This window comes from Anthonomus grandis, chromosome 2 (assembly GCF_022605725.1).
Source record: "Anthonomus grandis grandis chromosome 2, icAntGran1.3, whole genome shotgun sequence".
Taxonomy (NCBI): Eukaryota; Metazoa; Arthropoda; class Insecta; order Coleoptera; family Curculionidae; genus Anthonomus; species Anthonomus grandis.
The window spans coordinates 22,090,498-22,107,878 of NC_065547.1; the positions used below are offsets into that span (position 1 = coordinate 22,090,498).

General features: G+C 32.6%; 1 protein-coding gene across 4 annotated transcripts in view; it reads right to left on the reverse strand.

Annotated features, from left to right (window-relative positions):
- Positions 1-5,305: 5,305 nt before the first annotated feature.
- The window catches only part of LOC126748526 (zinc finger protein 26-like), a 111,685-nt gene continuing 99,609 nt past the window's right edge, over positions 5,306-17,381 (reverse strand). For 2 of the 4 annotated variants that reach the window (XM_050457822.1, XM_050457839.1), the window contains 4 exons: positions 11,354-11,506; positions 6,782-6,944; positions 6,620-6,722; positions 5,306-5,698 (listed from right to left, as the gene is read on the reverse strand). In XM_050457822.1, the coding sequence (XP_050313779.1) occupies positions 6,621-6,722; positions 6,782-6,944; positions 11,354-11,506 (418 nt within the window). In that variant the 3' untranslated portion in view covers positions 5,306-5,698; position 6,620. Of the gene's footprint in view, positions 5,699-5,840; positions 6,072-6,619; positions 6,723-6,781; positions 6,945-11,353; positions 11,507-17,381 lie in introns of all 4 variants that reach the window. The other 2 variants (XR_007664756.1, XR_007664755.1) reach the window with 2 other exon arrangements.

Genomic DNA, 17,381 nt, shown 5'->3' on the forward strand with positions numbered 1-17,381 from the left:
GAAAGAATCACCTCCTTAATTTTCTTTATTTACATGAATTTCTGAGTGAATTTCAGAACTACTAGAAAGTAAAATAGTAGGAGTAATGTTCTTCTTTTTTCCATAGATCTGGTCAAACTCTTCTTCATATTCAAAAATTTTGCGTGACCTGCCAGTTTTGTTATTGTTATCAATAACTTTTTTATAATTTCTTTCAAGTGTCTTCCATCGGTTCTCACATTTTGAAGCACTTATGGTCATTTTAAATGTGTTGGAAAGTTCTCTTGCAACAATTTCCCAAAGGCGTTTCATAGACTTTACTTCAAAGGAACCTAGTCTTGCCTTATATTTTCTATATATTTCAATTAATGCCAATGTTTTCGGCCGTGAATTTAAAAATTGATCTGCTTCAGTACATTCACTTCCTTGCATTGAAGAATATTCAATTATTTCTTGATGGATCACTAAAATTGAAAAAAAAAAACAATCCGTTAAAGAGTTACTCTTTATAATCTTGTGAAATTAAAATTACTTACTATCTTGATCCATTTGAGAATACATATTCCAACGTTTTATTTTAAAAAACTAAAACTTAAAAAAAATCAATAGATAATTCTTAGGTTAAGTGAAATCTATCTACAAGAAAAACAATAAACAAAGCATAAAAAATTACTTATTTACTTCTTCTTCTTCTCAAATTTGGTGAAGTCGGGTAAAAGTGTAAGGATATATTTTTTGCGCATGTGCGAACTGCCTGATTCTGAATTGATCCCTACTCTCGAGCAGGGATTTTTGGACGATTCTAGAACAATTCTGAACCGGTCCAAAAAAAAACCAAAACACCAAACTTTCAATTCGGAATCAATTCTAATTTAACCAAAACGCATAAAACAATCTGCGCATGTGCAAAACAATTCTAGGACGATTCTAACAGGAACCAAAACAAAGCTCATGTGATTGCAGCACTCAGTTGCACTCTTGCTCTGTCTTTACTGCACTCGGTGTATAGGTGCACCCCTTTACATTTATAGTAACGCGACTTTGCACTGCAATTACTCATTGCGTGACCGTATTCCTGGCATCTGTGGCACTGTCCGATTTGCCTTATATTTTCAATAACGAAGGTTTTTAAACTTCTTGATCTTTTGGAACCAAGAACCTGATAAGGTCCGTTGGCCTCTTTCTAAAACATCCCATTTCCGGTGGGTCGAACCCCATCAAGTTTAGTTCCTCTTTGATTTCTTTAAGATTAAAATTACAGTCGGACCCCCTGAGAATGACGTTTAGTTTTCGATCCTCCTCGAGGAAAAAGGAGTGAATTTCCACTCCCTTTTCCCTGAGAAGTTTAGTTAGCCCTCTATGATCCTGGGAAGTCTTTCGGAAGAGCGTTAGCTCTCTTTTTAAGTTTTAATAATATTGATTTCATTTTCCATAATCATCTTATATTTTAATGCCCAGTTAGATGTGTCCCTAATAACTTTTTGGGGACTTTTGACGTACTGGGATTTGCGCTTCTCTCCTTTCCCGCAAGGGAAAGACTATTTTAACGGCATGAACAGTGGATTTTTCTCATTAGTTACACTGTTTTTGCTGTTACTATTTTCAAGATGTTTCCCATTGCTCAGCCTCTCAGCTGAAATAATTTATGACAAATTTTACAGAAAGCCCTTAGCTGACAATTTCCTGAAAAACAACCCAAGAAAAAAATTTTTTTTTTTTGGTGAAAATCGAATCCACGAAAAATTTCGAAGAAATGGTTTTAATTTTTTTATAAATTAAAACGATTTCTGACAACTTTTTGTTTCAAATAAAAGTTCTTCGGAATGTTAAGAGGTATCCGCATGTTAAAACGAATTGATTCTAGCTATCACAGAAGAGAAAATGGAACGGAGAAAATTCGAAAAAAACCATTAAGCTTAAATATCGAATTATCAAGGGTCCTATGGAAAAATTTCAATTTTTTATTTTTCAGTCTTGTACTACTTCAGTATACCTTTAAAAAAGGTAATTACCGATTTGACTTTAAAATAAACGGAAAACCTATTTCTTTGCATTTTTCGATTTTAAAGCAAAATCAGGCACCAAAATGAGCATTTTTTCAAAATATGCTCCAAATTCAAAATTTCCTTTTTCTGGTTAAAGACCATTCAAAAACTAGTAAAAAAGCTTCATGACAAAATTTTCTACGATTTATTCGAGTGCCACAATATAAAGGAAAAGATCAGGTCCCATAAGAATTCATGTTTGGGGATAAGACAACCGGGTTTTTTAGTGGATTTTTTTGATTTTTCAGTTTTATTTTTAAGAGCCAATAGTAATTAGATATAAAAAGAATTGACAGGAGAAGAATAAGAAATAAAAGAATTGAATCGAAGCTATAGAAGCCGAGATATAAATAAAAATGTGGGAAAAACAAAAGAAAACTGGTTTTTTCCACCGTACAATTTTTTTTGCTCAAATGATTATTGGCAAATTTTAAAGTAAGCCCTAAACTAACAATTTCCAGTAAAAAAACTCAATAAAAAAATAATTTTTTTTGGTCGAAAATCGAAAGGGGTATACCCACGAAAAATGTCGAAAAAATGATTTTTATTTTTTTCTAAATTAACTGTAACTCTGACAACTTTTTGTTTCAAATAAAAGTTCTCAGGAATTTTATGAGGTATCCGCATGTCAAAATAAATCGGTTCTAACTATTATAGAATCGGAGAAAATTGAAAAAAACTGTAAAACATAAATATCGAATTATCAAGAGCCCTATTGAAAAATATCAATTTTTTAAATTTTCAAAATTTCTTTTTTCTGGTTAAAGACCATTCAAAAAGTAGTAAAAAAGCTTTATGACAAATTTTTCCACGATTCATACGAGTGTCACAATCTAAAGAGAAAGATCAGGTCCCATAAGAAGCAATGTATTAGGATGGGAAAAAGTGGTTTGTTTCTTGTTTTTTTTAATTTTTATTTTAAAAGGCAATTATAATAAAATAAAAAAAATTTAAAGGAAAAAAAAAGAATAAAAAAATGCATCAACGTATCGAATAGAAGCTATAAAATCCGTGATCTCAATAATATAGTAAAAACAATTTAAAAATACACCTTTTTTTGACACCGCATCAATGTTTTTTTTTTCTACCCTAACTAAAATAAAACTATTATTACTGTTATTTTTTTTCCAGATATTTATACCTTGTCCTTCCCGTTATGTTACTAGTACTATTATTATAAATATTATCTATCTTTTAAATATTATTAAACCTTAAAACACCCTGTATATTTATATTATCAATTATAAATAATATTTATCTCATAAATGCACTAAAACCTTGAAACACTGTAGATTAATATTACTACTATTATAAATAATATTTTTCTTATAAATGCCCTAAAACCTTAACACACCCTGTAGATTATGATTACTTTTATTATAAATAATATTCTTCTTATTAATGCATCAAATCCTTAAAACCCCCTATTCTATTTTTATACTATTATTATTCGCATAAATATCCTGTAATATCAATACCCTCTGTATATTTCAAATATATATTTATAAATATTTATATTTATTTTATTTATCCTAGTAATTTATCGAAAAACCGTTCAAAATTGTCCCCATAATATTAATAATTCATTAATAAAATAACTCATGACGTCACGAGACGAACACGACGCGTTTATAATTGTGGCCAGACATCCTCCATCCTTCTCTAAAACCGCTTTTCCTACTCTAACTCGGAACGCAAATGGGCCGGCCGGCCCGAAAAAAAAGTAAATAAGATGAGACGTCAGATGCGCGGCGAATTTTCCCGCCGCAATAAAAACCATTCGATAAAACATATGCACATATTCGGAAAATTTAAAGTTTCCTGATATCGTCACTACCAATTCCTGATCATTTCCACCCATTTTAAGCCGCTAATTCTCGAATTGAAAAAGTCGGATCCGCCCGAACGTAGAATTTGCCGCCATGACACCGAAAACCCCGCGGTTGCGTCATCTGGCCATGTGCGACTCGATAGTGACGTCGTCCGTATGCTTTTACATTGGGTGCTGGACCGCCAACTTTATTGTACCATCAGCTGGCTCCCTGTGTCTCCAGGGTATGACTGGTTGATTGGAACGGCTTTTTTTTGGGGGTTTTTCTTAAATAATGGCGCGTTGCGGAAAAACGGTAACATTTAAAGAAAAACGAATTTTAGTGGATTATAGCCAGATAGTGTCCGGTGATTTCAGAAAAAAAATGGTTGTCGTAGGTATCATAGGTATGCCGGTATTAAGCGTCAAAGTTAAAAAAAGGTGTAGAGTAAAAACTACTCTACGTAGAAGGTTGTAGACTATGTCGAAAAATAGCTTTTAAAAAGTTCTTAAAACGCTGAAAGTTTGAAATCTCTAGGTGCCGCCATTAAAGAGTTACTAAGAAAAATAGAAAAAATCGGTCAAAAAAAGGCTCAAAAAGGGGTTCATATTTGTTAACACAGCTCGCCCTGTATAATACCTAGTGACATGATTAATACCTCTATTTATCCTAAGGGATTAGGCTTTCAAATAATGTAAACAAAAAAAATAAAAAAAATTTTTTTTAGTAGAAAAAAAATCATTTCTCGAAAAATTCACTTTTTTTTTTCGAAAAAAAAAATTTTACGTTTGAGCTCGTTTATCTCGGAAGCAGTTGCTTTTTGAAAAAAATTGTTTTAACAAAAAAGATAGCTACATTCACGTAGAAAAGGGCTGTTTTATTCGCATCATCATGAAGGTCACCGTTAAGGCCCCACCAATGTTTAAGTCTGCTACCGCGCAAAAAGTTCAAATTTCATTCACAGAAAAATCCCACTTCCAATGGGTTTTTTTTAAAAAGCGCCCTTTTTGCACTGCTTCCCATAAAGGGCTTTGACGTCAGTGAGTTTCAGAAAATTCGGCTCAGTCAGTTTTCCACAAACCGCTGCAGCGGCTGTTTTCGCAAAAAATGCGGTTTTTTGCCACGCCAAAAGAAATCTACACCATCACGTAGCCTCAACCTTCCCACATATAACGGTAAAAACCAGAAAAAAAAAATCGCCATAGAAGCAAAGTTATTATTTATGTGACGCGAGTCCTAAAATCTGTCAATTCTTCAGGAGCACATATAAGAGCTTCGCTCTTAACAAGCAAATAAAATATTAGATAAATAGCATGAGGTTGACGTTATGGAATGAATTAATAGTAAAAAAGCACCTTTATAGGTCATTAAATTGATTAGAATATTTTTAAAATAGAAAATTGACAGTTTTTAATGCAACTAAACTACATGAAACAAACTTAAATAAGACAACATAACGCAAATGCGAAACATCGAAAAACACATTTATTAAAATAAATGCGAAACTAAACTATGTGATAATCATAAACTAATCACAACAAATATTAAGTTACCATGGTGAACAAAATATAACAACAGAGCTGTTTTCATTTTTAGATTTAATTGAAAAATGGTTGTATATTCTTGTTCATCACTTAACATTAAAAATAATAACAAAATAAATTAATATAAATCGCAGTTTAACGCTGAAATGTAAATTCTAAAAGTAATTCGAATTATCACAAGATTAATTGCTATACATGTAAAAACTCTGATAATCCAAAGTAGAAATCACTTAATTTCCAATTGATGTATCTGTGGTGTGGTATAACGAAAATCTAGCAGCGGAAGACTCAAATGAACTTATTCATTTGAATATAATTGCTAAAATAAAAAAATATATATTAAAAACTCTGTATTTTTGACTTATTACCAAATCGTTTCTCAAGATACAAATTGTCAATCTATAATAAAATTCCTCAAACTAGATCTTATTTATTATGTCAGTAATATGAGAAATAATTACTTTACAGAATGTTTCAGAAACATGGAATATGATGCAAAGTTTAAGTAGATTATATTGTATCGATGTTGGTAATACCACGAATATCAGTTGTTCTTTGTTATTCCGGAATCATACCGCGCGACATCTCTGGAGACGGTGGAAGGTAGGTGAATCTTTCTGAGCCCTGGTCTGGCGAATATATAAGGAGCTCACACCGCCAGTGGATTAGTTTAAGTCGGAATATTGACGGGACTTAAATTGACATAAATTGCAATAAATAAATTTACATTGGTAATAAATAAATACAGTCTAAATATATATTTCTAGTAGTGGCTATGTTTAGTGTGTACGTGTAAAATAAATTTATCAGTTGACTATTTTTGTGTATCTAGTGTCTTAATTCACAGCGAAACGAACGGTAAAAACTTTACAATATGAACACACAAATAATGCTTTAACGACTTTAATCCCATATTAATTTTGAAATGCTCTAATACTCGTAGGATAGCTTGCAAGAAAATTACTATTATAAAATTAATCATTCTACAAATTGTAGCTATTACAGTTCATTATCCCGAACATAAAAATCCTTAATTGTGTGTGATCTGCTCTTTTACCTTTATTTTAGGGTTTTATTGAAAAGTTTTACTGATCATGAGTTCAAAATACTATTGTCTAATTTTTAAATGAACTAATGCTTATAACTTATGGTGATCGCTAAGTATATTTTATTAAAATTTTAAAAATGATGTAGTTGTGTAAACAATCAAATAAATAATGTTTGTAATCTTTATATTTACCTTAGCTCTCGATCTCAGATTCGCAGCTTGATTCTGTTACTTGTTCGATTAAAGCTTCATTGATGTCTTCAATGGCCTCTAAATGTTCTACTCCTTTTTGCTCCTAAATAAAAAGTGTTTGTAATAACAAGACAATAAATATCTTTCATTTCACTTTGATACCTTGTCAGGAGCTTGCAACTGGGAACAGGCATCTCTGATTTTAGCCATCTGATTTTTGTTATAATTGAATTTTGGGAGCGGTGGGAACCGATCCATAATTTTCCAATCGAATTTTTCATGTACTATCATATGCTTCTCTAACTTGCTGCTTGAGTTGTGATATCTAATGGGAAATAAAGTACTTTTTATAAACTTTTATAGATTTAATGTTTCTTTAATATTTATATACAGGTGTATCGTAATCAGGAATGTTAGATTTAAAATAAAAAAAACTGGATTAATTCAAAATAATGAATTTGTTCTTGCAGGCCTTTGAGGCATTGATTTAAAGAAAATGTATTGTTTTACTGTCGAATATTGCGAGAAAAAGCCCTGTTTAAAAGTAAGAATTTTTCATTTTGGAATTAAATTCTATAAGTAATAAGTGAATTCAACTGATGGAAAAAAACTAAAGACGCCTATACGAATACTCATATTCCGCCTTTATAGCTCTAACATCAGAAAAACACTATATATTTTTTAGTTCCAATGGCCATCAAAAATTTCTCGATTACTTTACTAGGTATTTACATAACATTGGTTGAATAATTACCTTATGAAGAGTTAATTTTAGATAATTTTGTCCGGCAGCAGGATACGAAGGAAATTTTATTCACAATATCTTAGAACATCGAAAGGCTTTTCAATGTTCTAAGCACAATATCTATTTAATAGGCCCATTAAAAATTTTAATGAATATAAGGAAGAACTATTATTTGAAATTTGTGCTGGAGAAAATTCATTGACAATGTGATGTCAAACTTCAGAAAAGAAAAAGTTTGTAAAGTATTGTTTCAAATAGTTTACTTTCTGTTATTCTTCCTGTATAAATAAGAACAAAAAGAGAGTTAACCGGCAGAAAAGACTATTTATTAGATCTATGAACTATGATCGATTCTCGCAATTTTGTCTGAGAAAGTTTTTGGGTAAACCTATATGGGTCAGAAAATTTTCAAAGAGATCACAAAAATCACCATTTAATGAATTCATGAATATTTTAATAAGTTTCATGATAATTTTCAGGTTGTAACACTTATACCCGTTAAAAATGGTAAGGATAATACTGTTCCTGTCGTATTGTCTACCATGGTGTACTATGAGAAACTTCAACTTGAACTGGTATCGCTCTAGTACTACTACTTGTTGGGTCATTGTCGACCATTTTCAAAATTTCTTCAAACTACGAGAGAGTTTTACCCCGAACTTTTTACTCTCGACACATGTTTCGCTAACGACGTTAGCATCTTCGAGAGAAGATTAAAACTCAAAGTTATTAAAACTCCTTAAAACAATAGCTTTAAACCTTATGCCTAAAAAACAAAAACTAGAAAACAAAACTACAAAAATAATCGAATAATTTAATTTTTATTGTTCCTGGGGATGAGGCTTACAATACATTTTCAAAGTGTTCACCACGAGCTCTTATGCATGTTCTGCATCTTTTTACACAATGTCTTTTTAATCAACGCAGAGTTCCTGCTTGATTAATTTCTCGTGCCGCCTCAAGTATTCTTCCTCTTAGTTTGGATGGTTTCTTAGAAGAAATCGATTCCTGCAGAGAACGCTCTTTTTAACAATGCGCATGCGAAGTAATTCTTAACTTGTCCAGGACTATCACCGCGGACAAAGCTCATATAATTTTATCCGCAGACCTGGTCGCCTTTCTTTGATTGGCGCCCCTTCCTCCTTCTTCCTCCGCTCTTTAGATGACACTTTGCTTTCGAGAGCGTAATAGGGTACCAATGTCTCCTCTGTAGTGAAGATTCACGTTAAAAATTTTTCTCCCTCTCCCTCGTATTGCGTCAGCAAGCTATTATTACTTCCAACCAAGGACTTTTTGCCCCAAGTTTAACGGTTTAGGAAGCCATCGTGGTATTATTGTACGATATTAACGGTGTTCGTGAATGATACCCTCTATACTACCAATACTGATACCGAGTTCAACCGAAATATCTCTAACATTCATCCTACGGTCCTCCACAATGTATTGTTCTACGCGAGAATATTGCCTGATGTGATGCTGATGACGACTATGTGCCTCATTCTTTACGGCTAGCCTTGAATGCTCTGGCCCATTCAACTTTCACTTAGGCACTCACTACCAAACTAATTTCAAAAACGCAAAAGAATTTCCGTGTTTTTAACGCCTTCCCACACTAAAAAACGATTATTTGTCATCGAAAAATGATAAAATCGTAAAATCCTAGTAATTTTTCAGGATGCTTGGCAACTATCAACGAAAGTCTAAGCCCACTTTTAATGAAGCCATAGAACAACAATTAGGGAAACATATACTTCTTTATATATTTTAAATAGAGATTCTTTGGATTTACCACCACTGATGTCAGAAACTTGTCATATCAATTTGCCAAAAAGGCAGATTTAGCTAAGAGATTCGACGAACATAAAAAAGAAGCATGTAGAGATTGGTTAAAAGAGTTTAGGAAGCGCAACCCTGCCTCCTCATTGAGGGTGCCTGAAGCCACTTTCTCTGCAAGCGCAAGGCCTCACGTGATAAAGTTCTTCGATCTTTTAGGGGAATTAATAACTGATAACGATGTTCCACCAGCAAAAATTTACAACATGGACGTAACGGGCCTTAGCACTTCCAAAAGCCACCGAAAATATTTGCCCAGGAGGGAAAAATTAGTTGCTGCATTAAGAAGTGCAGAGCGAGACCTGCATGGCGCTGGATGTGCCAATGCTGCTAAGAATTTTGTTTCGCCTGCCATGATTATCCCAAGGAAGAACTATAAATCCGAATACTTTGATGCCACCAAGAACTTTGTTGCTATCCTGCGATAGTGGTTATATCATTGGTAAATTATTTGTCTAATGAATGAAACATTTCGTCAGATCTACTGCCTGAAATGCTTCCAAACAAAATTATTCTGATCCTCGATGGCCACAGTAGCAACAAGAACCTAGAGATTCTAAAATTTGCCAATAAAGTCATATTGTTGTTTGCCGCCGCATTGCACCCATCGGAAGCAACCACTTGACGTGTAATTTTTTGGACCACTGGATTCACACTACAACCGAGAGATAAGCACATGGCTAAAAGCTAGCCCTAGTAGAACCGTAGAGCTTTACCAAATGGTGGGTATTTTTGAAGCTAAAAACAAAAAGTATGTCATCTTAATCACAATTCCGCTATTTAGTTTTACACACTAATTAGGCTTTCAATGATTTAAGTGACTAAAGTAGGTACTTTAGTGACTTTACTTTATCCCGATCTACAGAAGCATAACTTTTTACTGATATAAAATTCAAACTTAAATGCTAATTATGACTTGGTAAGAACTAGATATAAAGGAAAGTTCTTAACTTCTTAACTCTGTCACACGTCTTGAACCTTATGATGAAAGCTGCAAGGCTTTAAAAAGAGTATTTTATCAATATCTGTATTTATTTCAAAATCACAATAACTAGCTCCCAGTAAGAAGACAAGAGAAAATAAAATTGTTAGAAAGTGTTATACGTACATACGTATAAGATTGGCATAGGAACTATTTAAAGATTATTTGAAACCGCATGGAATATTAACAAGTTGAAAAACATGTTCTCCTAACTAAATTCGATTTTGATTGATTAACTTTGGAAAAAGTGTCTAACAAGTGTTCAAGAAAATATAATTCCGGTGAACCCTACATGAACATTTTTAATTTAAAAAATTAAATAAGTAAATCCACAAGTTTGAGAGATTTCCCGAACACACCCTAGACGAATTTATACATTCCAATTAGGATGCACTGTACGGGGTGACCAACAAAGAATGGACGTCGGTGTTACCCCAGGCTCTAATAATCGTAGCGCCTTGAAACAAAAATTTGTGATAAAACTGGCCCAAAAAAATTCTGGACAAAATTTTGAAGTTCGTTGGTAATCCGCTAAAGGGCGCTACACCTTATTTATATCTTAAAATTGCATTTTTGCCCAAAAACCTCCAATCACATATACCTCAAAATATTATATTGATATTTTAAAAGGATTTTCTCACAAAAAAGTTTTTACAATGATTTCTGTCATTTGTCAAATAACGTGATGGGTAAAGTTTTTATCTTGAAATATAAAAACAGATGAAAATCGGAACTAACTGGACGGATTTCTTTTTACAAATTATGTATAATATTAGTTTGTTGCTTTATTGTTTCTACCAAAAAAAAATGTCAAATTTTCCTAAAATCGTTATTTGTGACATTCCCTTTCTGACGGATTATTTAAAAAAATTCAAATCAGTATCATCATCATTAAAAGCAGGCAATAAACCCAAAGAGGTGTGACAAGTGGTGAAAACGGCAAAAATGCAGTGTAAAGAAACTGAACCGCCCTCTAGCAGCTTAATAGTTTCCAGTATTTCTTTGGGCCACTTTTATTACCTTCTTTTTCTCAAGACGCTACGACGCACATTCTTAGATGGTCACTCGGGACATATCTGTCAATCATCTGAAAATCTACGTGCAACCCTATATTAAATAAATTATAAAAATATGCCATTTATTTAAAAAATAATGTAAATAATCTATAGCTGACCTTCCACAAATTTGGCATATGAACTTAGATCCACAACCCTGGCCGTATAGCAGTAAGGGATGCTCCTCTCGCAAATGCATCTGTAATTCTTCATAATTCGGCATTGATTTCAAGCATATTCCGCAAACGGTCGCGGCGCCCTCTTTGTGATACCTTAAATAAATATTAATTTAGTAGAGTATTTGATCAAATTTGTAACAGTTAGGTCATTTTGAAGACTGTATAAAAAATATACAGTAAATCAGGCTTATTTTGTAGCAATTGACCACATTATTAGATTAGGCGTTAATTTTTGGTTTTGAGTGTTTTTTTTTTATGATACAACATAAAAAATGCACTGCGATGTAACTGTGTTCTAGAATGATAATCGCAAAAAATGCACAAATCGATCACATATGTTGGTTTTTCCAAGGTTCGTTGAGTCCTTGTTGTCATAAGGATCATACTGAAGCATCTAGAATTTGCTGAAAACATTTCCGGACAGAGAAAAAGTATAGATAAAATATAAATCCAATAAGTGGCCAGCAGAATAACCTTAAATATTAGTAATTATATAATTATTTATTATCGAAATAAACTTTCTTTTTTTATTTGGATAATAACAAAGCTAACCAACAGAAATACAAAAAAAAATATATTTTGAGCTTAATAAATACTATTCTTTCGTAATTTTGTTAAGATTTTTCGCAAAATTTTATTTTAGGTATAAAAATTTCGAATTTCGGCAGAAGTAAAAAGGAAAGCATCTGCAAAATTCTAGAAGCTAGAAAGAATGGCCGCATTTTATTTGAAATTTCAGATATTGGCAGCCCACACAGTAGAGTAGTAGCTTCTTCGGTGTTCCCTCGATCGCTTGTCTGCCAAGCTAAAGCATGACACTCCAACTCCGATGCATTCTTCTTGGGTTCTCAAGCAATAAATGCTGGTTTTCTGTATGCCAGTTCAAAATGCCCGCACTTACAAAAAGCATTCGTCTGACAACAAGTCTTCTAAATTAATCGATAATACACCGATTTTCCGAAAATACCATAGGAAAAATAGTTCCATATAATTGCTTTATATGAAATTTGTATGGATGTTACTTATATTTTTTCAATATCCACTGAGCATAAAAGTAAGTAAGTAAACACAATAGATTTCAAATGACCCCATAGAAATAACTCTAACGGCGTTATATCAGGAGATCTAACAGGCCATTCTATAGGCCCACTTCGCCCTATCCATTTCTCTGGAAACTCGTATGTGGTATCTCACCCTGTATATTATAACATATTCTAAAAGGAAATTAAAATCCCTGTCTAAAGAGGTATTATGTTCCTATATCGAAGTAGTTCGGTTTCGGAAATAAAAGCAATTTTCTGTAAAAATCGGAATATTTTGACATATTTTCTTTAGTTGGCCATGAAAGGTCATGATGAAACAATGCTATGCTATTGATGTTTGACAGTGACATTTAGTTGATTAATAGTAAATACGCTTGGGTGTTTTTTTAAAATAGTGACCTAAAAATTCATTAAAATGGAAAGAAATAGTTATTCAAATTAAGTTTTGATGAAAGTTATATATTATATCCCTATTTAACTTATAAGAAACTGTACAATACCAACCAGCTTGCCGAATCATCATTTTGCCTTTTCCTATTTTCAGCATTTTATAAACTTCAGCTTTTATTGTACGTAAATTTATTATTTAGTCTAGAATTAACTCTGTACTGTATAAGACATCTAATTTGAATAAAGTTTTTTTTAAAAACAGAGTTCCGTAGTATCGTTACATAATTGGCGCAGTCGGGCTTTTAGGACTCTCTCACGTTCTTAGCATAAAGTACGGTTCGTTTTAACGATTTATTGGGAGGTGAACCTTTTGTTTTCGGGAGTGCGGTTTTGGACTTTTACGTCATTTTCGCGCTTCTAACCAGTTGGGTGAATTGAGTAGCTCAACGAGAAGATCCGGAACAGTACTACGTCGTTGACGGAATATCAACGTCGGAAGCAGCCAGATCCAGAGACGAGACTTCAAAGGGACATTGAAGGGCTACGTATGGACAAGATACTGGTTTTGCTGTAAGTACATTTAATGTCATTTAGAGTGTCTAATACTGATAAGTGATAGCTCATACGAAAGTTCATCATCTTCAGATACAGAGAATATTAATTCTGGCTCACCAAGTTCTTTTAATTTTAAGTATCGTTCAAGATCTCCTTTAAAAGTAAAAGCGAAGGCACATCGCAAAAACTTTAATAAGGAAAAAAGAATTCAAGAGAGTAACTTTAACAATTTTAATATGCCTAACGAAGGTGCAGGAGCTTCGACTCCAACCTTTCCTTCTTTAAAAAAGGAATACTTAGACATGGTTCCCGAGTTTCATGGCGAAACGGAACTACTTCCTAGATTTTTAAATATTTCGGTAAAACTTGTAAATAAATTTTACAATACTTTAGATTTAACTGATTTTCAAAATGAATATTTAATGTCAAGTTTAATTTCTAAAATAAAAGGTGAAGCCGCAATAAATATTTCATCTAGTTTAATAACAAATTGGCAAGAATTAAAAGATGCATTACTAAATGCTTATGCTGATAAGCGTGATATTTATACGTTAAATATCGAAATAGCAGAACTAAAACAAGAAAATGAGACACCATTCGAGTTTTATAATAAAATACAAAATTTATTAAATTTGCAAATGCTGTCTCAATATTGCCGAAATTTAGCTTTAAGGGTTTTATTAAGAGGGTTAAAAGATCCAATTGGTTCATTAATGAGAACCAAAAATCCACAGGATTTAAATACAGCTTTAAATATGTTAGTTAACGATTTTCAAATTCAGCGGAACAAAAAAGTTTAAATATCCAAATATGCTAAAGAATTTTAATTTACCGATAACAAACTATAGCCATAATAATTATACACATTTACAAAATCAAAATCAAGCCAGTAATTTTAGGCAACATTTTCAAACTCAAAATTTACAAAGTCCAAGCAATATCGGTCAGAATTTTAAAAACACTCAAAACCCAACACAAACAAATTTAAACACACCAAACACCACAAACGTTTTTAGGCCTAACCAAAATAGATCTTTCCCTGCACCCACACCAATGTCAATTTCAACGAGAAATACTTTTAAGCCACCCCTTAGCAATAATTATTTTAAAAATCAGCGAAATAACCCAAATATTATTGTTGAGGAATTACATAACATTGACGAACAATGTAATGATAATATATTTTACGAGATTGATGACGAAAACGATCAATCCGATTGTATTATTGAACAGCCCTGTGAAAGTGACGAGTTTTTTCGGTCACAAGCCTCGGTAGCACTGACACCATTACAAGATTGCCAAAATTCCAACTGATGAATTTTACTTATAACGAAAGCAAACTACCATATATCATATTTCCTGAATTTAATTTAAAAGTCCTTATTGATACAGGTAGCACAAGATCTTTCGTCAAACCTGATATCGCTATGAAATATTTTAAAAATTGTAGAAAACATGATCCGTTTCAAATTTCCACTGCCCATGGTACATCAGTTGAAAATTTTAGCACTCTAATTCCCTGCTCTAAAATATTTAAAACAAAAAAGTCTCTTGATTTAAAATATTATATTTTTGATTTTCATAATTACTTTGATTGTTTACTTGGAATTGATAATTTAAAAAAATTAAAGGCTATGATCGATTTAAATAAAAATATTCTTTGTACTCCAGAAACTGAAATAAAACTTTCATATTATAATGTGATGACCCATAATACAAATTTCATAGTACTGCAACCAAGGTCAGAGCAAGTTATCAAACTCAAAGTAAAAAATATAAAAGACGGTAACGCGATAATACCCCACTTGAAATCGGATAATCTTGAAATTCCCGAGTGCATTGTGAAGGTTGAAAATAATCACGCCATTTGCTCTATATTAAATTCGTCAGAACAGCAGAAAACCGTTGATTTTTCCAACCCAATAGAGGTCATAGACTTTTGTGATTATGAAATATCAAGTAACCTTAATAAAAATGAAAATTTAAATAACGTTAATTTAAAAACATTTAAATTCGATTTTTCGAGAATTCGGCATGAACATATGAATTCTGAAGAACGTGACGCAATTTTTAAACTTTTAAGGGAATATTCAGATATTTTTTATCAAGAAGGCGATAAACTAACATTTACCAATAAAATTAAGCACCATATCAGGACAAAAGATAATATTCCCGTACACACCAGAACATACAGGTACCCAGAAATACACAAAAAGGAGGTACAACGTCAAATCAAGGACATGCTGGACCAAAATATAATTAGGCCATCCCATTCGGCTTGGTCTTCACCAATTTGGATTGTCCCCAAGAAAGCTGACTCATCTGGACGCCAAAAATGGAGAATTGTCGTCGATTTTAGAAACATTAATTCAAAAAGCATAGGCGACTCCTATCCACTACCAAATATTACCGACCTGCTGGATAAATTAGGGCGCTGTCAGTATTTTACTACATTAGATTTAGCCTCTGGATTTCACCAGATCGAAATCGCAGAAGAAGATATCCAGAAAACGGCATTTAATACAGAAAACGGACACTACGAATTTCTTCGAATGCCGTTTGGGCTAAAAAATGCTCCGGCGACGTTCCAGAGGGTCATGGACAATGTTCTCCGAGGATATCAAAATGAAATATGCGCCGTATATTTAGATGATATTATCATTTTTAGCACCAGCATCCAGGAGCATATAACCAGACTAAAGAAAGTATTCGATCGACTTAGAGAAGCCAATTTAAAAGTCCAACTAGACAAATCGGAATTTTTGCAAACCCGATGGTGTAAAGCCCAATCCTGACAAGATCCGAGCGATAAAGGAATTCCCAATACCAAAAAATCAAAAAGAGATCAAAGGATTTCTTGGGTTACTAGGGTACTACCGTAAATTTATTAGAGATTTTGCGAAACTAACTAAACCTCTAACAAAAAGACTAAAAAAAGACGCCATTGTAAACATTTCGGATCCAGACTATATCAACTGCTTTGAATTTTGTAAAAACCTTCTAACAAACGAACCCCTTTTACAGTATCCAAATTTTGCCGAACCTTTTATTTTAACCTGTGATGCATCGAACTTTGCTCTAGGAGCGGTACTTTCACAAGGAAAAATTGGATCTGACTTGCCAATAGCATACGCTAGCCGTACCTTAAGTGAATCAGAAATCAACTACTCGACAATAGAAAAAGAACTCTTGGCAATAATCTGGGCAACCAAATATTTTGGGCCATATTTGTTTGGGCGTAAATTTAAAATCGTCAACGATCATAAGCCCCTCAAATGGCTATTTTCATTAAAGGAACCAAACTCGAAGTTAATAAGATGGCGCCTCAAATTAGAGGAATTTGATTATGAAATCGTTTACAAAAAGGGCATTTTAAATAAAAATGCCGATGCCCTTTCTCGTATGGAACTAAACGCTAATGAAACATCAGAACAACAGCAAAATTTTTCTTTACATGACTACATAGATCAATTTAACCAAGAACTTGAACAAAACAATAGAGAAAATGAATCTGTAATAGTTGAAACGGGAGATCTGGATAACACAGAAAACGTAGCTGAAGACGATAGTAACGAAACCGTACACTCAAATCACGAGAATCCAGTGATAGGAATACCAATCGTAGATTGCCCCGTAAATTATGGAAAAAATCAAATAATTATCTCAGAAGTCAATTTCTCTCCTGCAGATACTAATAGGGTCAATCTTTTGTATCGAACAAAGAAAAGAATCCATGTACAATTTTCAAAAAATAACTATGAACAAGAAATGGTTAAATTCATTAAAGAAAATATTGCCCCAAAAATTAAATATTATTTATATTTTGAGGATCCCTTATATGAAAAATTTAGCAGTGTTTTACAAAAATATTTTAATAAAAACTCCCAAATATCCATGATAAAATGCACTAAAAAATTAATAGATGTTACCACCGAAGACGAAATTAAGAATATAATCCAAAATCACCATGAAGGAAAGAC